This window comes from Propithecus coquereli, unplaced genomic scaffold (assembly GCF_000956105.1).
Source record: "Propithecus coquereli isolate 6110/MARCELLA unplaced genomic scaffold, Pcoq_1.0 Scaffold1, whole genome shotgun sequence".
Classification (NCBI taxonomy): domain Eukaryota; kingdom Metazoa; phylum Chordata; class Mammalia; order Primates; family Indriidae; genus Propithecus; species Propithecus coquereli.
This window is the reverse complement of record NW_012133857.1, coordinates 7675071-7697995: the sequence shown is the minus strand read 5'-3', so window position 1 is coordinate 7697995 and position 22925 is coordinate 7675071. Positions and strand designations below refer to the sequence as shown.

General features: G+C 45.2%; 1 protein-coding gene across 1 annotated transcript in view; it reads left to right on the top strand.

The window, feature by feature from the left end:
- LARS2 (leucyl-tRNA synthetase 2, mitochondrial) overlaps positions 1-22925 on the top strand; it is a 153201-nt gene that overhangs the window by 110433 nt on the left and 19843 nt on the right. The window contains exons 14-18 of the mRNA XM_012662559.1: positions 11089-11189; positions 13553-13735; positions 15323-15492; positions 17371-17448; positions 20335-20446. Coding sequence (XP_012518013.1) covers positions 11089-11189; positions 13553-13735; positions 15323-15492; positions 17371-17448; positions 20335-20446 — 644 coding nt within the window. The remainder of the gene's footprint in view (positions 1-11088; positions 11190-13552; positions 13736-15322; positions 15493-17370; positions 17449-20334; positions 20447-22925) is intronic.

Genomic DNA, 22925 nt, shown 5'->3' with positions numbered 1-22925 from the left:
TGTGTGTGTGTGTGTGTGTGTGTGTGTGTGTGTGTCTATTTTAACTGTGACCCTATATTCCTTGAACCTTTCTTTATGGAAACTCTTTGGAGCCTCTCTCCTAGAGGTGATTTGTGTTAGTTTCTCCCTGTTGCCTAGAGATGCTACCAACTCAAGACCACTGTAAATTAAATTTTCTGCTTGAGGTTTTTAGGTCCATACAGGTAGCATGAATTCAGTTCCAAACCCATATGAGGGTCAACTTATGTCTACAAATTCTCAGGAGAAATATTTTTCTTTCCTTCTACATATCACCATGGTCAAGATAGGCAAGTTTCCTTGCTTTTCTGTCCTGAACTGTAGGTTTATTTCTAGTTTACCTTTCTATTGATGGTTCCTGCCTTATTTGAGGTCTTCTAGACTCCCAAAGTTGGTTGGCCCCAGGTTTTGTATCCCATCTTTTGTGCTCTGCACCATGCTCAAAAGTTCGTGATCATTGAGGTTCCATAGATACCCACAGGGTGGACACTGGCTTCAGGAACTGTTTTTTCCTTAGGTGTTTTTGGTATGTTTTTGTTTTGGTTTGGTTTGGTTTGGTTTTTGCCAGCTCAATGACACATTTAAAGCAAGATATTGTATATCCCATCTGGCTTTTTCACTTGCTTTTCATAAGGACAAAAATTCAGGTTCTCTTATCTGATCTACGGCCAAATGCATAATTCCTGGAATTTTTTTTCAGTTGTCATTGTGTTGGGTTTTGTTTGTTTAATACAACATCCTTTAGAATATTTTTTAATTACAGAGAAAAAAAGAGGGGAAATGTCTATCTCCCTATCCAGATAACCCATGTTGACAATTTAAAAACAAAAATAGGTTGGGTGCAGTGGCTCACGCCTGTAATCCTTGCACTCTGGGAAGCTGAGGCAGGAGGATCGCTTGAGGTCAGGAGTTCGAGACCAGCCTGAGCACAAGAGTGAGATCCCGTCTCTGCAAAAAAATAGAAAAATTAGGCAGGCTTTCCCCCCTCCCCTTCTGTCCCCGGAGTTTCCCTCCCTCAAAAAAAGAAGAAAAGAAAAGGGGAAAGGGAAGGGAAAAAGAAAGGAAAAAGGAAAGGAAAGGAAAATTAGCCGGGCGTGGTGGCACATGCCTGTAGTCCCAGCTACCCAGGAGGCTGAGGCAGGAGGATCGCTTGAGCCCAGGAGTTTGAGGTTGCTGTGAGCTAGGCTGATGCCACGGCACTCTAGCCCGGCAACAGAGTGAGACTCTGACCCAAAAATAAAAAAATAACATAAATAAAAGCAAAAGTAAGACATATTTAAGATTAAAAATTTTTAACTGCACAGAAAGTGAACGTTAATATTCCTCTTCTTGTACCCCATACTCCATCCCTTTCCTCATCTTTTAACTTTCCTTTGATTTCTTCCAGATAAATATTTTGCTTATTTCTACGTGTGTATTTTTATTGATTTATTCATTTTAAATGTTACTTATATATATTAATATGTCCTTTGCTTCTTTGATTTAATAACATAGCTTTATTGTCTTTCCATATCAGCATATACAAATCTCCCATTCTTTTTAATTTGTGCATAGAATTCCATCATATGGATATACCGTAAATTATTTAAGCAGTCACCTATTTTTCTAATTACTATTGCCAAAAAAAAAAAAGTCCAGCGACTCTATATTTTTAGCAAGTATTAATATTTGTGAGCATATCTGTAGGGTCAAGTCCTAACACTGGGGAGTCCTGGGTCAAAGGATATGTGTTTTTAAAATTTTCATAAATAATATATTACTTTTCAAACTTCTTTAATACAGATTGAGACCCAGTTTTATTAAAATGAAGCACACTGGAAGCTCCCTCCCTTCACCCCACCCTTAGGCCAGCTGGCTGACCCTGCACCTGCACGTGTAAATTAAAAGAAGTCAACTGTACAGAAAACCAATTTAGGGTATAAATTAAATGCTTAAAATAATTTTCTCCTCATTAGTCCTAGAAGCCTTCGTGTGTAAAAATAAACCAATCTGCATCAGAAGGACACTAACCACATTAACAGCATTATCCTAAGGTAAATAAATTAGCTAAAATGTTTGTACTGTAGGTTCTGGAATTTACCAGTCTGCTTTGCATTTATCTATGGAAACTAATTTACCTGACTACATGAAGATTACTCTTGAGGCTGGGAATTATTTCCTGTTACTGTCCTTCTTGCTGAATATTTGTTTAAAGAAATTGAGCTCAGTCCCTTGATATAAACAGATAAAAGTTTATGTTCTTTAAAGGAAACATCCTCCTTGGGATAGCAAAAATTGGTTAGAGGTTACGTTTAAAGACCAAATACAACTTGAGAAATATCTCTTTCTCACGTAGTTCTAAAAATAGCAACCATATGTAAGTGATCTCTGGCTCCTTAATAGTAGGGAATATTTCTGCCAGTTTCTGAATAATTACTTGTAGAAGTAATCAATCAACCAGTGTTTCAGTGGCCAGCTATTCTAAGGTATAGCACAGGGTCTGTCTGGCTATATGACTTCTTTACAGTGGCTTAAAACTATATTCAAAGAGGAGAAAAAGTTTGCAGCATTCTAATATAATTTTAAAATGCTGTTTCAGGTATGCTTTGTTATACTCACATGCACTTCTAATGTACAAAGCTTCCAGGTCACACCGGGATTTGCTTCACCAACAGCTTTAAGGAACAGTGACATGGTGTAAATTGAAATAGACCTACGCAATTATTGTTTTTTAATTCTTTTCAAGATGGTAAGATTCTATTTCATGCTTCCCCCTGCCCCCACCCAAAAAAAAGGTTTACTTTAAGTATTCAGAAGGCTGACCATGTTGAAGAAGGTGCAGAAAGTCACCTTAGCTGTTTCTCGGCACTGCTGTCAGGGTTACTGCTGCTAAATCACATCAGGGCCACCGTAGCCTCTGAAAACTGTTCCTGAGCGTTTCCTCTTTATCAAAGGTTTGCTTTGGTAAATCAGTTCACCACACATGAAATGAAAATCACCTGCTCATTCAGAATTCTCCGGTTAGAATTTTTGAGAGCCTCCAAGCAAGTGCTAGGGTTACCGGCAGGAGCCACCACGCCTGGCCAGTGCAGTGTATGTTCTGAGGAAGGGAAATGCACTGAGCCGGATTGATTCCTGGGTGTGGGGTGGGCATCCGTGTTTATCTCCCTCCTTCCTGGTGGCCAGCAGCAGGATGAAAGCTACCAAGCTGGGCACATTGTAGTGGGAGAACATGCTCATGTCCACAGACCTGAGATCAGGAAGCCTTTTCTCTCCCTTCATGGGAGATATCCATAAACATGGAGTCTTGTCAGTTTTTTTGTTGTTGCTTTTTCATGCAATTCAGAGAGACATGAAATTTCCTGAACTGAAATTCTCCCTGCAGTTTGCAATCAACCAAGAGTGGTGGCTGTCAGAAGCAAGCCTGCTCCCGTTGCTCCTGCATGAATGGCCAGGCCAGCCCCCTGCTGACTGCAGAGAGCTCGGCAGGCCCCATCTGCGGCGTTTCCTCCTATTTCTCTGATCAGCCAGAAACAGGGCTGTTAGGAAAAGGAACAGGAAGGGAAGAGAAGCTGTACTTGGGTCTTGCTGTATTAGTGAGGCCTCCTTCTGTGCTACTGGCTGGCTGCTGGGAAATGGGAACAGTGATATTTTAAGAGTGAACTGTGGCTAAAACTTAGAAACTGGGCTAATCACATCAACATAATGGCCCTAGGCACAGAGCAAGGAAGAAGAGGTAAACTGAGTCTGATTTAATGAAAAGTCCAAGTAAGAAGCCATTTTCAGAGGTCCACAGCCTTCTGTTTTCTTTTCAGGTCTACATAAGTACACCTGAGCAGGTCAGGAGAGGGGCAGCAGGCCATCCAAGGCTTCATATATAGGTAATTGTATCTGCAGCAACTAGTTAGGGCTTTGCTGTGTCCTGAGATTCTTTAGCCCCTTGTAATTCTTACATTCCTGTTACTCAGTGATTTGTAAAATAGCCTATATCATTCTGTGTTCTCAAGTTCCTTGTTTATCCTAATAATTAGCAACCCTCCTCACCCCCTCCCTCCCTCTCAGCTTTTCTCCCTCTCTCCCCTCCTTTCTTCCTGGGACTAAGGTGGCCTTTAGTGCCCAGCAGACATCAGCTACAATTTCTGAATTAGTGGAATATGAACTAACAAGAAAGCAGTGATGATTTCATCACTGTTCATCATTCTGCTCGCGTGTAGCTGTGTTTCGGTGCAAGTAAACATGATCCACCTCTAGGGGTGGCATTGAAGGAGTAAGAAGAAAGCTAACTCGGAAGAATGTCTGACCGTCCTCAAGGCAGAGGCCCTGAGGCCCTGCATGATCCCCCTGCATTTGACGGTCCCTGAGTCAGACGGGCTTTGTTGGTGGCTTAGAGTTGGAGATTTTTCACTCTCTTATAAAGGCCCCTGCTGTGCACAGTCACTATGATGAATGAATAACTCAGTTGCTTACACAAGTTGGTTCCCAAGTACCATCTGCTGAGTGAATAAATGAACAAATGGGAAATACGTTACCCCAGTTGTGAATCTGAATGATGAACTTGGCGATGTGGTGTGATGTCTTCTCCAGCAGGCCTGGGTTCCAAGTCCAGCAGGGCCTGTGATGTTCCCTTGTCCTCTATTCCCCATGCACCTTGCACCCCCTATCACACTTACTGCCTCTTTCTTGTAATGTTGATGGTTATTTATGAGCATATCTTGGGCCGCCTGTTTTACTGCAAGCTCTTTAATTAATTGCAGAGTGCTCTGTACCCAACTGTCATGCAAGTATGTGTTGAACGAAGAATATTCAGTTAAACTACATACAAGGGTAGATGTGGTGGGCTTCAGCCAAGACAGTGAGAGCCGATTCCCAAAGCCCTGTGGAGCATTCCCTGGAGCCCCGGCAGAGTGGAGGGAAGCACCGGGGAATGAGCAGGACTCTGGGAGCTGGGAAGCGCCCCGTTCCCCACTGTGAAGTTCCACATGAGCACTGTCAGGACACCCCCACTCTCATTCTCTAGCTACTGCTGACCTTCCTACCAACTTGTCACTGCACCCCTCCCTGCAGAAAGGGGGTGGCCCCAACTGGGAGCCGTGGCGTCCAGTGCTTTCCCCTTCACCCACCTCTTCCTCCCTTCATCTCTTGCTTCCTGTGTCCTATCCACATTATCCCCCACCTCTGCTGCTGATGGGTTTATTCATTCATTCACAGAACCAAGCTTGATTTTAGTTCAGAGCAATTAACATTTATTGAGGATCTGTTATGAACGAGGCACTGGGAAAGGTCTTCAAGGATTTTCCTCCTTCTCCTCACGGGAGGAGGCCAGAGAGCTAAGCACCTCACCTGAATACATAGTCACAGGTAGCACACTGGATGCATCGAGGAAAGAGCAATTGATTCAGACCAGAAAGTTCCGAGCCACCTTCCCAGTGAAGGAGGCATCTGAGTCGAGCCTGGAAGGAGTAGAGTTTTGATAACAGTTTGGGGAACAGTGCGAGTAAGGACATGCACGTGTGGGCAACATTTGGAAAGATCAGAGCAAGTGAAAAGGGAGAGGGAGAAGTCCCTGGTGGCCATGCTGAGGAATCTGAGCTTGATTTGGAAAGAGGAGCAAACACTCAACAAATACTTGTTGAAGAAATAAATGCTGAATTTCACATAATAAGTCTGTAGTGTGTTGTTTTTTTTTTTTAGACAGAGTCTCCCTCTGCTGCCAGGAAAGAGTGCCGTGGCGTCAGCCTAGCTCACAGCAACCTCAAACTCCTGGGCTCAAGTGATCCTCCTGCCTCAGCCTCCCGAGTAGCTGGGACTACAGGCGCGCACCACCACACCTGGCTAATTTTTTCTATTTTTAGTAGAGGTGGGTTCTCCCTCTTGCTCAGGGTGATCTTGAGCTCCTGAGCTCAAGCTGTACTCCTGCCTCAGCCTCCCGGAGTGCTAGGATTACAGGTGTGAGCCACCGTGCCCGGCCATAACTGATTTCTGATAATGTAGTACTAAGAGTAATTCTGAGGCCCAGTCTGAGTGAACCAGGAGGTGCTGCTACTGATCAGCGATGTCTGGATGGTTGTAGGCAAGGGCACTAGGGCACACGGGCCAAGTTGTGCCATCCCTGCCCTAGATGACCCATCTGAGGTGGCCCCTGCCATACTGCACCCCTGGGAGAAGACAATCCAGAGGAGCTTCAGCCATCATGTTGCATTGTTGCCCACTTTCAGAAACTAAGACATACTCCTCTAACTAGCAGGCCTTGGTTTGGGTGCGCTGCTGTTTTGGGAGGGCACACCTGCCGGTCCTGGCGAAAGCCTCCAGCGTGAGGTCCCCTGAGATTCCCTCAATCAGATATGGTTAGAAACAGTTTTGAAATAGGCAAACTAAACGGTGGTGTCAGCAGTCAGGCCAGTGGTGCCTGTGGTGAGGCGACAGTGCCTAGAAGTGGGAGGAGGTTGGTCACATTCTGTAACAGTGCTGTTACATTCTGTAACAGGTGTGTTTATGTTGTAAAAATTCATCAAGTTATACCCCTAGGACTCAGACACTTCACTATGTGTGCTACACCTCATTTAACAGTTCACCTTAAAAAAAAAAAAAAAGAAGAAGAAGAAGTTTTAAAAGATAAGGCCAGAGGAGTTGCAGCCTTAGACCAGCTGGTGTTAGGGTCAGATTTTGGCGTGTTGCAATTCTGTCCATTCCCAGAAGGTGGCGGTGTTGCACCACTTGATAAAATGCAAAAACCAAACAATTCCTGTTTCTTCTCCAGCCCCTTCTTGAGGCTCAGTGCTGCTCATTTTAATCATTCATTCTACCTGTCTTTATCTTTAGGTCTAGATTATTCTCTCCTAACTTCCATCCCAAAGATATCTTTTTTAAAATTTAAGAGTGGACCGGGCCGGGCGCGGTGGCTCGAGGAGAGTTGCTTGAGGCCAGGAGTTTGAGACCAGCCTGGGCAGCATAGTGAGACCCCCATATCTACAACAAAAAATTTTTTAATTAGCTGGTCATGGTGGTGTGCACCTGTAGTCTTAGCTACTCAGGAGGCTGAAGCAGGAGGATCACCTGAGCCCAAGAGTTCGAGGCTGCAGTGAGCTATGATCACACCACTACACTCCAGCCTAGGTGACAGAGCAAGATGATGTATCTAAAAAAAAAAAATAAAGAAAAAACTTAATAGTGACCAAAGCCATATACTTACCTGAGAAAGGGAAGGGAAAACCTCAAAACCTGGTACAGAAACACTAGAGCCTAAGACAGTAGGCAAATTCATCCTCCTGGGACCACATCAAAGAAAAGATTGCAGTCTGTTTCTTTTGTGTTAGGCCACTTTGTGTAAAAGTATTTGAGGAAGATTCCAATCTAAAAGATGAACCCGTGTCAAAGATGTGCACCCTGCGTGTGCACAGATCTGCCCCATCGACCCTGCTGGCCTGCAGCGCAGGTTCCCCTGGGTGTTGGGGGGGCCCCGTCCCTGTCAAAGCACTAGCTTAATTTGCACTGTGCTTTTAAACGTATGTGCTTCCAGCCTCTTTCTTCACCTGTAACAAAAAGTAGCCATACAATTATTGTTGTGGGTTTTTAAACTGTGGTGTTATTCATGTAATGAAGTTAAAATCCAGGTGCCGCCTCAAATTGGCTGGAAGGCGAAGATGGCTGCAGGGCTGAGCAACAGCGAACGCCCAGTCTCTGCATCCTTCCATCCACCACCCACCCGTCTGTTCACTTATTCGTCCACAACTGGAACGTCTTTAGAGACCTCCATCATCGCTAGGGCCCAGTGCTAAGTGCTGGGGATAGAGGGAAGAATGAGACAATAGGCCTTGCCACCAAGGGTGTAGGGCAGGGGATGGGCCAGTCTTTATGTAACCACAGAGGTGGGGCTGGGGCTGTGTGAAAGGGGCGCGTGCGGACAACAGGGACGGCCGCCTAGAGGAGGGAAGGCCTGAGCTCTGCGGCGAAGGATGAGTCCAGGGTGCCCCAGGGAGATGGCATGTTCCAGGGGCCACCAAGTGTGTGTGTGGGCTGTGTGAGGAGCAAGTACATTTAAGTGGCAGAGAAGGAGCCAGGAAGGTAGATAGGGGCTGGACGTGAGAGAACCACACGTTCAGTCTCTGGGGTGCAGTTCTCTGAGCTTCTTGAGGCAGTTTCACTGACTGACGTGCTTCCCAAAAGGGGCCTGGGAAATGCAGACTTGGGCCCTTGGGCATCAAAACCCCACCTGACCTGGGGGGTGCCCATGAGGCCTGAGGACACAGGTCCTCCTGGTGTCTGTGCCAGCATTCCTGGAAGATAGGGAACCATAGACAGCCTTGCTTTTCCTTCATTGTGCTTGTGTTTTAAATGCAGTAGAAGATCCAAGTGCATTTGATCTTTAAATCATTTTTCAGGCCAGGTGCCGTGGCTCACACCTGTAATCCTAGCAATCTGAGAGGCCGAGGCAGGAGGATCGTTTGAGCTCAGGAGTTCGAGACCAGCCTGAGCAAGAGTGAGACCCCATCTCTGCTAAAAATAGAAAAAATTAGCTGGGTGTGGTGGTGCATGCCTGTAGTCCCAGCTACTCAGGACGCTGAGGCAGGAGGATCACTTGAGCCCCGGAGTTTGAGGTTGCTTTGAAGCTGATGCCATGGCACTCTAGCCCAGGTGACAGAGGGAGACTCGATCTCAAAAAAAAAAAAAAAAAGAGAGGGATGTAAATCTCTTAAGAAAAAAAAAATCATTTTTCATACCCTTCTGCGTAAGGGTTCACATTTTCAGAGAATCCTGCTGAGACACGAACTGTAACACAAAAGCACATCAATCTCTCACGAATTGATTTTGCTGAAAGGATGTCTTGGAGGAGGTGGGAGGCGTAGCAGTTTTATGACTCTAAAGAGTTTATTAGGATAGATTTTAGAGCCTGAACAATGGTGTGATTACTTTTGTGCACACGTGGAATTTCTAAGACATTAACACAGTAGCATACTTGATGGGCCTCGTGACATCAAATAATGCAACCATATACTGAGGGAAGTCTCAAAAATACATGTTACTTTTCTGTTTGAACGTTAAATATATTGGATCTTTTCCACCTTGGAAAATAAGCCTCCTCTCCCACCACCGCCACTACTGCCACACACGCATGCACATACAGACTCACACTCGGGACAAGATTTTAAAACATGAAGGCCAGGAATCCTTTTCTTCTAGCTGACCCTCAGTGTCCTTCCCGTTCTCTCAGTTTCACTGCATCCTCCTGAGTCCACTAGAGAATGTCCTTTCAGTCGCCTCTGTCCTCACAGCTGTAATGGCGGCGGCTACACAGGGTACAATCAGGAGCCTTTCTAGAAGCCTCACTCAGTACCAGGGTCCATCTAAATTAGACGACCGCGAGTGTGAAATGGGAATCCTATCAAACTAACAGAGCCAGCTCCTTTCGCCTACCTCACTAGAGTTAGGTTTGCAGCCTGTCGGGCCTCTTGGAGCGTACTGGGTTTTAGAAGCTCTGAACACAAGCCACCACCCTGTATCAGTGAACTTGGAGCACCCCCAGGTTTGCACGTCGAAAGGTGCAGTGTGTCTCCGGTACGTGAATGCTCCTGCCCGCACGCAGCCTTGAGCAACATGGAATTCTTACATGTGGTGTCAGCAGACGCCTCTGTGAGTCACGCTGTGAGTTTGGAACGGGTCTTGCTGAAATTCTTCGAGACTGGATCGGGCAGGTTCTTAAGAATAAACAATTTCAGCTTTGAAGTAAAGTAATTTCGGTATGGAAGTCAACCTCTTCTTGTCCTCTTAAGAGAAAAAATTTATATTTCACTGTTTAGCCAGTAAGGATGTGACTAAAATTGCTTTTTTAAAACAAGCACTGTGAATAAATTAAAATCAATCCATATCATAGAATACTAGGTAATTTTTTAAAAAACAAGATAGACCTGTCTGAACTATTACGGAAAAATCCATTTATATCATTAAGTTGAATACCACAAAGCAATATACAAGGTATAATCCCATTTATTTAAATCCCTCCCGCAAATCTATAAAACCATATGTGGGCGTGTACATGTTTATGTATATAAAGGCATTGGAAAAAGTCTCCAGACTTTTCCAGGGGTACACACCAAACTGTTAATAATAACTGCTTCCTCAGGGGGAAGTAGGCCTGAAAACGAGAGGAAGTGTTTGGATTTGAACAGAAAGGATATATTCATGTATAGCTTGTATGGTTTAAAAATATTTTGAAGAATGTAAACAGGCACTGTATGTAAGGTTAAGGAAAAAAGTAACTTCCTTGAACAGAACCCTAACCAAACCTCCGGGTCCTCGTGATCCCTTCTTGTGCTAAGCTCTGCATATAGCTGACATTTGTGTGGTTTTTTAAAACAGTTACAAGTATTTTCATGCAATGCTTCGATTTAATCTACCCAACGGCCCTTCGAGGCAGGGGGTTCTTTACCCCCTTTTTACAGGTAAGTAAACTGACACTCAGAGCAAGTGATTTGCCTTGGCTCGTAGAATTCATTGCGGAACAGAACTGAAATTCTAACCCAGGCCTTCCAAATCTGAGACCTGGGCTCTTTCCGCTTTGCCGTAGTGGAAGTTAGACCTGTAGCTAATACCTGCTGATTTGACTCAATTTTCTTATTTACAAGTAGCCATTTGTTTAAGCTGGGTTTTTTAGTTTGTTTGTTTCTTAAGAGATAGGATCTCACTCTGTCACCAGGCTGGAGTGCAGTGGCATCATCATACTCGCTGTAGCCTCAAACTCCTTGGCTCAAGCAATCCTCCTGCTTCAGCCTCCCGAGTAGCTGGGACTATAGGCACATGCCACCACGCCCAGCTAGTTTTTCTATTTGTAGAGATGGGGTCTCGCTGTGTTGCCCAGGCTGGTCTTGAACTACTGGGCTCAAACAATCCTCCCCCCTTGGCCTCCCAAAGTGCTGGGATTATAGGCATGAGCCACTGTGCCTGGCCTAAGCTAGGTTTACAAGTAGCCTTGGTCAGCCAGCCTGTTTTCTGAAGGGCAGTTACTTCTGCCCATCAGCAGGTGAGGTCTGAGCTGCTGTCGTCATGATGTGTTGTGTCCCCACTCCTCCAGCTTCCTTTCCTCTCATCTTTCCTCAGAGAGCCTTTTCATAAGCTGCTGGCCCAAGGCCTTATCAAGGGGCAGACATTCCGCCTACCATCTGGACAGTATCTACAGAGGGAGGAGGTCGATCTCACGGGTAAGAATGGCCCATCCAGCCCCATCCAGGTACTCACCGAGGACCCAGGCCAGGCATGAGAGCTACCAAGCAAGCAGGCATCTGCCACTGGCCCCGGGCTGGGTGGAGAATCTGGGAGAGGGACCTGTTGGCCTCAGTCTCCAAGCCTCAGCGTGCTTTGGGCCCATGCCCCCAAAGACTGGTCCTGAGGCTGCTGTCTCTCCTCCGGTCTAGTGGCACATTTCAGAACCTCAGGGCCGCCACTCTGCTACTCTGGCACACCCCGGAGCAGCCCCCCTAGCGCTGCCCAGCAGAATACCTCTCCCCGACTCCCCAGACTTCCCTCTTCTCCCAGCTCTCCCAAGCCTTTTCCCTCCACTCCGCATTTTCACCCTACCTCAAAGATGTTTCCTCCTGCCAGACCTTTAGGTGGCGTGATGAGGGTGTGTCACACGTGCCCAGCACACAATGAAGTAGACGACATGCTAGAAAATTGGGGGAGGGGGTGTACATACATAGGAGCAGCTGTGAGAAATCCCCAGCACTCTGGCCTACATTTAGAAAAACCAGTGTGTGATGGATGAGCTTGGGTACACACGACCTCTTAAAGAGCAGGCAGCCTCCCAAGCCAAACACTAGAGAGAGGTTCGGGTGGAAGCAGTCAGTGGAATTACCTGATCAAAGCAATACTATATCAGGGTTTGGAATGGCCTGTGGGAGAAAGAAGCTGGAGAAGCAGAACTGGCAGTGTCTCTCCAGGACAAGCCAGACAGGTATGGCACTAAATTCAGGGGCACATAAATTTCAGCAGTTAGCGAAGTATTGTCTGTGTTATGGGTAAGGCTGCCCATGTACAGCTGTACAGTTTGTACACTGCACAAAGGCACCCAGCCAAGGGAAAGAGCAGGGCCTGAAATCCAGCCACTTGCCAAACCATATGTTTCAAGGCCACATCTGCCAAAAGGGAGCACCTTTATGTAACCTCTCAACTTCTCTGCCCAGAAAGATACATTTTTTTCATAATTTGCAGAACAGTGCTATTAAGGCTAGACACAGCCCAAGACAGGGTAGAGGCGGCAAGAGTTCCCTGAGCCTCTCCGCAGCCTGGAGAGAACATCTTCCAGGGCTTCGGTCTCCATTTGCTCTGATGTCCTGGGGCCAGGCAGTATCGTGAACATCTTTTCCCTTCCCACGCAGACTTGCCTGCTGGGTGAGAACACTTTGACCAGCCAGGGCAGGCTTCTGTCTACGTAACGGATGTACCTCTCATGATGTGTAGAGGTAGCCTTTAGGTATATAAATTGGTCCCTTGGGAGCTAGCTTGCTGTTAGAGTCAGGGATTATTTGATTGGAAGGAAGAGAAATCCACCCAAAGGTGGGTATACAGAAGGATTGTAGGGGAGTCACCCTAAAGTAGTTGCGGGAAACACATCCAGGCCCCGCAGCACATAGGAAGTCACCGGCTACTCTTTTTTCCCCCTCTCTTTCTCAAGCCTCTAGTTCCTCTTCCCGCTTCTCTCTGTTCTCCTGCTCTGTTCTCCTTCCTCTGCCAGACTTGGATGCTATGTTCTCCCAATTTCAGTTTACAGAGTGACCTTGGGTAGCCACAGTGGCGGGTCTTGCCTCAACTCCTTAGAACCTGATGGTTCTAGTGCCCAACAATGTTGAAACAGAGTCTCTATGTCTCTTAGTTCCAATTCCTGAGAAAGAGGCTTAGCTTTGTCAGGTGTCCTCACTGGTCCTATCCACTAGGGCTTGGCATCAAGGTCACCTTGTCCAAACATGGCCATTTAAGGCCTCTTCTGTCAGCATCATCTAGACCATGGTGTGTGGGTAGAAGAGGAGGCACTTCCAAAGAACAGGATGTGTGTGGCTGGCACCACAAAGGGACCGCCATCAGCATGAGCCTGGAGAGTGAGCTCTGCGTGCCCTGATAGAGCGTGTCATGGTGACTGCAATATGGTTGAGGGGACCAAGCCTCAAAGCGAAGGCTTGACAGGTCAGCCGCCAACTTCTTAAGAGACCCTGAATCCATAAAGAAAACAGCAGTATGTTCAAGTCTGCTCATTCTTTCTTACCTCCCCTTTTTGTACATAAATAATTTACTTATAAAGGGGGAAAATGTTTTGTAGAAAAAGCTGGTGCTGGCCATTAAAACTATACCATTTATTCATGAAAGGAAGGTCTGTGGGGGGAGGTGGGCCTTCTTTATTGAAAAATAAAAACATTTTGATAATATAGAGGGAGAGACAAGCACGTTGAGTGGATTAGTGCCATTCTTCAAGTGGACACTTTTCATTGCTCACCTAGTATTTATTTTCTTGTTGACGATATAGGACCAGTTCAGAATCACACACCATACCTATGTATCATTTGGCATCTAGGTGCTGTTCCTGTGCATGCAAAAACGAAAGAGAAGTTAGAGGTGACGTGGGAGAAGATGAGTAAGTCCAAACACAACGGGGTGGACCCCGAGGAAGTTGTAGAGCAGTATGGGATCGACACAATTCGCCTCTACATCCTTTTTGCCGCCCCTCCGGAGAAGGATATCTTGTGGGATGTGAAGAGTAAGTCTCCTTCCTCTTCCTGGCCTGCTTCCTTTGTGATCTGCCCGGGACTCCGAAGGAGTCTGGGGAAGGAAATGTGTTTGCTGAAGACAGTGGTGGAGAACTGTAGGAATCAGTTCCATACAGCGAGGAGTGGTTTGTCCGGCATCCTGTGCCGCTCTTAGTAAGTGGTACTCGAATGTAAGCGAGCCTCGGAATCACTTGGGGAAGTCGTTGCAGATGCAGATTGCCAGTCCTCATCCCAGACCCGCTGACACAGCCTCCGGGATGGGGCCCAGGAGTCTGCCTTCGAACAAGCTCTGTGGTGATTCCGGCACATTCTACGGGGACCACACTTTGAGGACTGTTTCCTTAGAGACAGACTGGCTTCTATGCTACCCCTATGCCTGCCATGGTCCAAGAAGCCAGCACTCTCTTGATCTGCCTTGAAAGGTTTTTTCTAGAACAGTGTCTTTCTCCCTCACCAGTCCAGAAAACCCTGGTGGGCCCTGAGCCTGGTGTTACCTGCGATCTTTCAGTCCCTGCACAGCGACCTCCATCTCCCCTTGCAGGGGAGGTTTGTGTCTCCAGAGTTCCTTGTAGCTAAGATGACATGAAGTAAAAATCAAGTATCTGGCTATCCTACAGTAAACTGCCCAGCAGTCATTCATTTTTCCTTCATATAGTCTACCGCAGGTGTCGTTATGGAAGAGAAAATCAGACACCTGGGATCTTGAGACTTGTGTCAAGTATGCATACTATTTGAGGAATCGCTGTTTATTTTGACGTACCATGACCAGCAGGAGCTGTGCTCGCAGGTGCCAGTTAGTTCTAGGAGGGCTTGGAAAGCACAGACATGCAGGCACGGCTTCTGGCTCCCACCCTAACCCCCGGGGACAGACTCCAGGAATCTTTCTCTAAAAGCCTCCCAGAAGGTTCTTCTGTGCCTCCAGGCTTGAAGTCACCTAGCCCAGTGTCCAGAGTTCAGGGACCTGGGCTGGCCCTAGTGTGGCTGGCCATTCAGCTTCACCAAAGACCAGATTAACAGCTAGATTTGAGGAACGTGTTTGAAACATGTAATACACACATACCTGGCAAGGACAGGCCTGGGTTAAAGTGCTTCACACCGTACAGCAGTGCAGCTCCAAGCGTGGTCTGTGCCCCACCGCCACAGCGTATTACCCGTCCACGTGAGATCTCACTTGCACCAGCGTAAGTGGACCGTGTCTCCCAGACACACCATTAGCTCCATGGCATTTTCGTCACAGCAAGCTTGCTTAGTCAAGGGGGCATTGCGCCGATGCACATCCTGACTCAGTTTCTAATCTTGTCATCAACCCATGACAGTTGGTGGGCAGCACTTTGAGTGGCCCTGCCATCCAGTGCTCTGAACATCTGGAGCACTAAGATATGATGGACTCAGTCCCGGTCTGACCTCCCAGGCACTGGAAGCCAGGGAGGACCCTCCAGCCTGCCCTCGGAGGAATCCGTCAGGGTACGGTGAAGTGTCCCATCAATTCACAGATGTTTTTCTCAGCCTCATTATAACCAAACCGATCATTCTCATGTCGCGGTCTTCCTCTTTTCATGTACTGATGCTAAATTCAGCTGATGCTCTCCCGGGGGTGCTGAGATGGCAACAACGTCTGTGGTCCTTGGTAACTCGATTTATTGAGGCCAGGGCTTCGGGGAAGGTTCCCCAGCCTCAGCTGCTGAGTAACGAGGAGAACGCCGAGGCCAGGAAGCTCTGGGAGTACAAGAACTCGGTCATCTCTCAGGTCAGAAACCCTCGACGGGACACTGGTTGATTCTGTAACTGAGCACTGTTTGGGAGCCTTTGCCTTGTGGTCCATGTGGCCCACGCTGCTTTGGGGTGGGCCGCTGGGGGTCTTCTTCCTTCCTTGTTATGGTGGCCCTACTTGCTTTATTGACTGACCCTGCTGCTTTGGATATGTTACCAAGGTGTAGCAACAGCACAAACCTTCTAAAGGAAAGAGATACGCTCAGGAAATGAGTCTCTAATGATGTCTCACATTTGTCTACCCTGGGTCTCAGGAAGCTGTCCGCGACCCACGTTTCCATACTTAACACATCCAGGCAGAGAACCAAATTCAAGATCAGCCTGATCCCACACTGCATGTTGCCTTAACAGAAACGCAATCTTGGAATTGAAAGGAGCATTAAGAGATGTCTTCTTTAGCATCCTCGTTTTACAAATGGAGACAGAGATGAGGCCCAGAGAGGTTAAATGCCTTGCCTAAAGTCACACAGCTAGTGAGGAACTGAGCAGACATTAGAATCCAAGTTCCCTGATGCTCACACTTTCCAACTCAGTTACTTTGTTACACAATTTCCATGTGAGTTATTGTGGGTTAGTTTTTGTAAATCTGAAGTGTTTTTTTGTTTTTATGTTTTGTTTTTTGGGACAGAATCTCACTCTGTCACCCAGATTAGAGTGCAGTGGGGTGATTGTATCTGACTATAACCTTAAATTCCTGGGCTCAGGCACTCCTTCTGCCTCAGCCTTTCAAGGAGATAGGACTACAGGTGTGTACCACCATACCCAGTTAATTTTTTAAATTTTTGGTAGAGACAGGGTCTCACTATGTTTCCCCAGCTGGTCTTGAACTCCTGGCCTCAAGTGATCCTCCTGCCTCAGCCTCTCGAAGTTCTGGGCTTACAGGCATAAGCCACTGCGCCCAGCCTGAAGTCATTCTGCAATGTGTGTCTGATACCCAAATTCTTCTTAGGCTGATTTTCTTTTTAAGGCGTGCTGATTCAATCTTATAAAGCCAGCCAAGGTCACTTATCTAATAACTGATGGCATTGATGACTTGGCAAGTTTTTTTCTCTCCAGTGGAGAGGCCTGAAGTGGCCCTGAATCCAGCTAGTCTCATTTAGTGACACTTCTTCAGCTTTATTTCTGTCCTCTGTACCCTCTCTGTGTGGAGGAACAGAGCTCACTGGATTGAATTCAGGGATCTGAGTGGTGCCTGAGCAATTGTTTTCATACCACATATTTTCTCTCTGGATTTGGCAAATTCTTTTATTCTGTCAGATAATAGAATTGGGTTATTTCAACAAGTTGGAAACTCTTGACATCTTGAAGATGTTATTTTTCTGTATTCCTGCCCATGGTCAAAATTGAAAAGCACACAGATGTGAAAAAGCTATTAAATTGTATTAGTGTTCTTATGTTGACTCTACATTTCAAAATGTAAATCTAACTTTATTCCATATACTAATAGCCATCATTGTGAATTAAAGTCACATGACCAGGGAGAAGTAACATCCTTTACCCATCTCCTGTTCACTATTATTCTGATGTTTGTTCATCAGTGGGTCCTGCCTCCTGTTCAGGTAACCAGTGTTGCTTTTTAAAGCACCTGCTGTGGGAGCCAGCACTGTCCTGGACAGGGCGGGAGAGGAGCGGGCTTGAATAGTGGAGGCAGCATTGGCTTTGAATTTGAAAGTGTTTGTGTTGATGAAACATAGTTATTATTTGAGACGGTGAATATAGTGATAAATGTCTTTGATTACATTCATTTAATTTTACTTTTTTGTTTTGATAATTCTGTTTTAGGCTTTCGTTTTTGTTTTTGTGAAAAGCTTAAAAGAATTTTGAAGAAAGTGAATGATTTAACTTTTACCAACAGGTGACTGCCCACTTCACAGAGGACTTCTCACTGAATTCTGCCATTTCTCAACTGATGGGACTCAGCAGTGCCCTCTCGGTAAGTGGCCTGTCCGTCCTCACTTGCCGGTGGCAGAGGGGGGAGGGAGAGGTGTGGTGAGGGCCCTGCATTGCCCCAGGTTAGGGACAGAGAGTACCACAGTGTCACCTCGGTGTGCTTAAAGAAGCATTTTCTCCATAATCACAACCTAATTTTATTGCTGGAAAGTTCTTAAAGATTCTCTGGCCCAAACCCCTTTCTCCACCAGTATTTTGCTTATGAGGACATTAAGGCCCAGAGGAGTTAAATGACATATCTGGTTGATTAGTGACAAATCCAGGACCAGACTCAGGCCTCCCTCTCTTCTGGCTCTTCACACCCCCACTGCCTGATTTCCTGAACGAATTTGTGATTCTTCCTCCATATTGTTGCATTTTATATTTGTTTAACCTGGTTGGATCAGAACTGTTCTCATTGAAAACAGAAACCAGCCTTTTCAACAGGGACTCATCTTCTGGCTACATGTGGCTACCACTTTTCTTGCCTGGGGAATTTGTCAACAAATGTTGTTAGCTATTGGACAACAAAAGAATTCATTGAAACTATTAACAAATGCTTTGTAAAACAAAGTCGTCTCCAAGCTTTTGAAACGGTGGAAGAAATTTACAGATTTAATTACATAAAACTTGACATTTCCAATATACTAAAATATGCCATATTAAAAGATTAAAAACTGGGAAAAACATTTGTAACAAATATGTCAGACAGAAAATTAATATCCTTAATATATAAAATACTCATATATTATAATATGAAAATACCTAACCAAAAAATTGGTCAAAGGATATGTAAAGATAATAATTCACAGAAGATGATATAAAAATAGCCAATAAACTTGTGGCAAAGGAAAGTCTGCCTCGCTAATTATCATGAAGTACAAATTAAAAACATGATGCTATTTTTTTTAACCTGTCAAATTTGCAGAGGCTCTTTAACATAACCGTTTTCCACGCGATTGCAAAGATGGTCAGACAGGTTTTCACATACCAGTGATGGGCACGGGTGATGTGACCTCGCTAGGAAGCACTCCAGCTGTGAGTTGGTGACCCTGTGATTATGTAACATCCTTTGGCCCGGGGTGTTCATTAGATGGTTTATAATCTCAGAGACTGGGGACCCCAGATGTCTTCAGATGGGGGAATGGTGAAATGACTCATGTCATATCAGTAAGAAGGAAATGTGCCACCACCATTAGCATGATGTCCTCCAAGAACACTTAATATCAGAAACTGTTTATGATACAATGTTAAGTAAAAATACCTGATAGAAAAGTGACCACATGGTAAGAATCCCAATTGTGAAAATGTTATGCATATAGTAAGTGTGTATATATACATATTTTTGCATTTTTGGAGAACAGGATAAAATACAGGTTTTTTTCTAGATGGTACAATTAAGAGTGGTTTTGTTTTTCCCTTATTTGCTATACTATGTATTAGTTTTTAATCAGGAAAAAAGAGGCAAATATTATACAAAAATGTAATTTAAAAATGAAATCTTACTGCCTCAAAGCTAGTTATGTCCACAGCCTTTCTGACAGACCTTCTCTGTTCCTTTACCCATGAAGTTGTATTTCAAATTTCAGGCAATTTTTTGAAGATCATGCATACACGCATTTTAAGAAAAGACTGTGTGTAGTATTTTTGGCCTCTCTATACCCAGCAGAATACCTCATGTGAGCCCCTACTTTTAAATTTAACAAACATATTGTAAAATTAAACCAAAATTGTTTTTGTCCCAGGGTGGTGTGAACATATACTGAGTGCCACCACCTCATTAGGCCAGTTTTTATCATGACTTCCTCAGGGAGCCATGAGAACTGCTGGCCTCCAAGAAATTCTAGCAACATGCTTCCTTCCTCCACCTCAGGACGGCCTGTCTGCCTTTGTGGCCATTCTCTGACTACACACCCCCGCTCACACCAGCTATGCTGACCACCATCCTCCCCACTGGAGTCTCCGTGAGAGCAGAGACTATGCCCTCTGGTCCTCTTATCCTCACAGCCTGCCACATAGCAGGGACTCTGTCTGTTGAATAGGTATGACAGGGTTAACTGATGAGCCATGGCTCAGGAAGAAACTGAATATTTACTGGCAAAGATGATTAAGACAATAGGGGTCCCTGAGATTCCTGAGGGGGGACCTCTGCCCTGGAGGTTCCACAATCTAAAACCTTTGAGCAGGCCTCACCCTTTCTCACTGGACCTGCGGCACACAGAAAACCTGTGGTTAGGAGTTTGATTATCCCATACCAGGGAGCAGATTACCTTCACTCTCCAATACTTAGGTTTTCATCTGTCAAATGTGGTAAGAATATCAACCTCGGCTGGGAGCAGTGGCTGACACCTGTAATCCTAACACTCTGGGAGGCTGAGGTAGGAGGATTGCTTGAGATCAGGATTTCGAGAGCAGCCTGAGCAAGAGTGAGACCCTGTCTCTACAAAAAATAGAAAAAGTAGCCAGGTGTGGTGGCACACGCCTGTAGTCCCAGCTCCTCGGGAGGCTGAGGCAAGAGGAGGCTTGAGGCCACGACTTGGGCTCAAGGTTGCAGTGAGCTGATGGTGCCACAACACTCTACCTGGGGCAACAGAACAAGATTCTGTCTCAACAAAAAAAAAGAAAAAAAGAATATCACCCTCAAGAGTAGTTGTGAGAGCTAAATGACTGAGGGCAAGGTTAACACTCAGAATAATGATGCATTTGTTATTGCTGGAAAACAGCAGTAGCTTGTTTAATGCTATGATTAAATGGGGGAAGTTCTTTGTCCCAAGCAAAAATGAATGGTAAAGAGAGTTTCCTCCCACTTGCTTGGTCTCTAGACTTTAGCTATGTTAATGGTCTTTCTTACCTGTGCTCACTTCTTACGACATTCTTTTCTCTTCCTCAGCAAGCCTCTCAGAGAGTCGTTCTCCACAGCCCCGAGTTTGAGGATGCTCTCTGTGCCCTGATGGTGATGGCTGCTCCGATGGCCCCTCACATAACTTCAGAGCTCTGGGCAGGTACGTGGTAGAGTCTTTGTTGGACTAGTTACTGCTAACCAGGATGTGCCCAAGCCTCTTTTTGAATACTATTTGGGACTCAGCTGTCCTTAGCCGTGGGGTCCAACATTTGGCATCTATACTCAGGGACCTGTCCATCTTGCACTCTGAATGGTAGCACATCATCCACATAATCACCCCTACCAAAGGAAAACACACTTCCCTGCTTTGAAATAAAGTGCCCAGACTAATGTGAATATTGATGTCACCACCATCTATTCCTTCTCAGGATGCAGCCTCCCGGTATCATGACCCTATCTGATCTTTTTAAGATGGAAACTCATGTTTAGGACCACTTTACAGATGGAGAAAGGGCAGATCTAAAATTTGCTCGCTTGTACTGATTCAGTGCTCTCCATCAGTCAGTCATTCCTGAGCGAGGCACCCGGGAGGGTCTGACTGCCTACCTGAGGCTCAGCCTCTACAGTTCTCTCCACATCAGAACTGTTGGCCCAGAAAGAACCAGAGACTTCACATAATCATCAAATTGGGATTAGGCCAAACATATAGGGAGAGGCAAAGTGACATATAATTGCACTGCTAAGGGATCATGCATGGGAAAGTCTTCAGAAATGTCTAGAAATAGTTCATCTGACATGCATTTGGTTTAGCAGTTCCATTTACATGAAAGATCTCTTCTAAAAAAAAAAAATCTTTCCTAATTAAATTTACTGATGCGATGTCACAGAGAAGAAACACATATTGACTAGTGAGGAGACCAAGAGTCACAGAGGACAGTTGAGTGATAAGAATTTGCGGCTTGTTTGAAATTCCTACCACCCGAGTAATTTTATGACGACAGGAGATGGGTAGAAATTGTGGTAAGATTTATAGTTGACAGAGTAGTGCCTGTGTCTGCTTCAAAGATTTGTTTATTTCCTTCTACTTTAAAAGATACTTCCTCAGGAGGAAGAGCATTAGTTCCTTTTTCTTAGCTAAGATGAGAATTCTTTTTCCAGTGTCCCCTGTTTCACTTACTTACAAGTATCAGCAAGTGTCTCTGTGAAAAGGAAAGTGTTTTCCATCCCTTGAGGAAAAGAGGACCTGTTTAATTTGCTTTCATTGTAAACTCATGAGTTCAGTTTGGATTTTATCCTTTTTGGTATCTAAAGCCGCTTTTAAATGTTCAGCCAAATGCTGAAGTTCATGTAGTGGGATGATTTACCAGCCAGTTTTTTGTTTATGTACCATATCTACAAATTCTGGCTTTAAACATCAACCAAAAAAGTGGAAAGAGCTTTGAAAATGTCCACATCATGAACTAATCCTGAAAACTGTGTAAAGATGTGGGTAGGTCTGTCTCTGAAGTTTACTATGGATCCATTCATTGCCGCCTGCAAGATTGAATCAAGGTCTCGGTTACTTTAGCAGGAAAGAGATGTGGTGTAGTTCCCAAAAGATCCAGCCCTACTTGATATGCTATAAGGTATCCCAATTGAGTAAAATTGTATTTTTTTTATGTTTTTGTGGAGGTTTTTGTGTGTTTGTTTTTGAGACAGGGTCTCACTGTGTTGCCTGGGCTAGAGTACAGTGGTGTCATCATAGCTCACTGCAACGTCAAACTCCTGGGCTCAAGTGATCCTCCTATCTCAGCCTCCCGAGTAGCTGGGACTACAGGTGTGCACCCCGACACCTATCTAACATTCTCTATTTTTTTAGTAGAGACAGGGTCTTGCTCTTATTCAGGCTGGTCTCAAACTCCTGAGCTCAAAAGATCCTTCCACCTTGGCCTCCCAGAGTGCTAGGATTATAGGCGTGAGCCACCGCACCGGGCTAAGATACGAAATGTTAAGGCTTTAGATGCACATCCCCAAATCAAGTTCCAGAAATTCTCTGGGTCATCTGTGAATATGCTTGAGCAGAAATAAGAGCATGTATCATGATTCCAGATATTATACATGGACTGTTCAATCCCTTTCTGATGAACTCACCTTGCAAGCTAGAGTAACCCAACCTGGATCCGTCCCGTGTCTTTCAATCCTGACCTTTGTGGCTGTGAGGACAGGGGCCACAGACACCTGGACCCAGCACAGGTAGATAGGTCTTAGAGGCTCTCAGGCCCCCGAGTTCCTGGCAACAGTGTCAGGGGTCCTGTCTGGGCAGACGTAGATACTCAGTTATAGCACAGAGCAGCAGTTTGACCATCTTTGCTTTACATGGGGCTTAGGTTGGTTTCTCAGGGTTAGCAAAAAACTCAACTCTAAGTATTTCAAATTTAAAAATAAGATGTAAATGTTTTGGGTTTTGTTTTTGTTTTTTGCTGGTAAACATTTTTAATGATTGCATTAATTGTCCACATGCACCATGACTTAATGTGTCTAGCATTTCATTCCCATCAACAACCCACCATGGACAATTTTGTACATAAATATTTGTTCTCATTTCAAGTTATTTCCTTAAAGTGGAAAAGATATGAATCTATTTAAGACTCTTGATATAT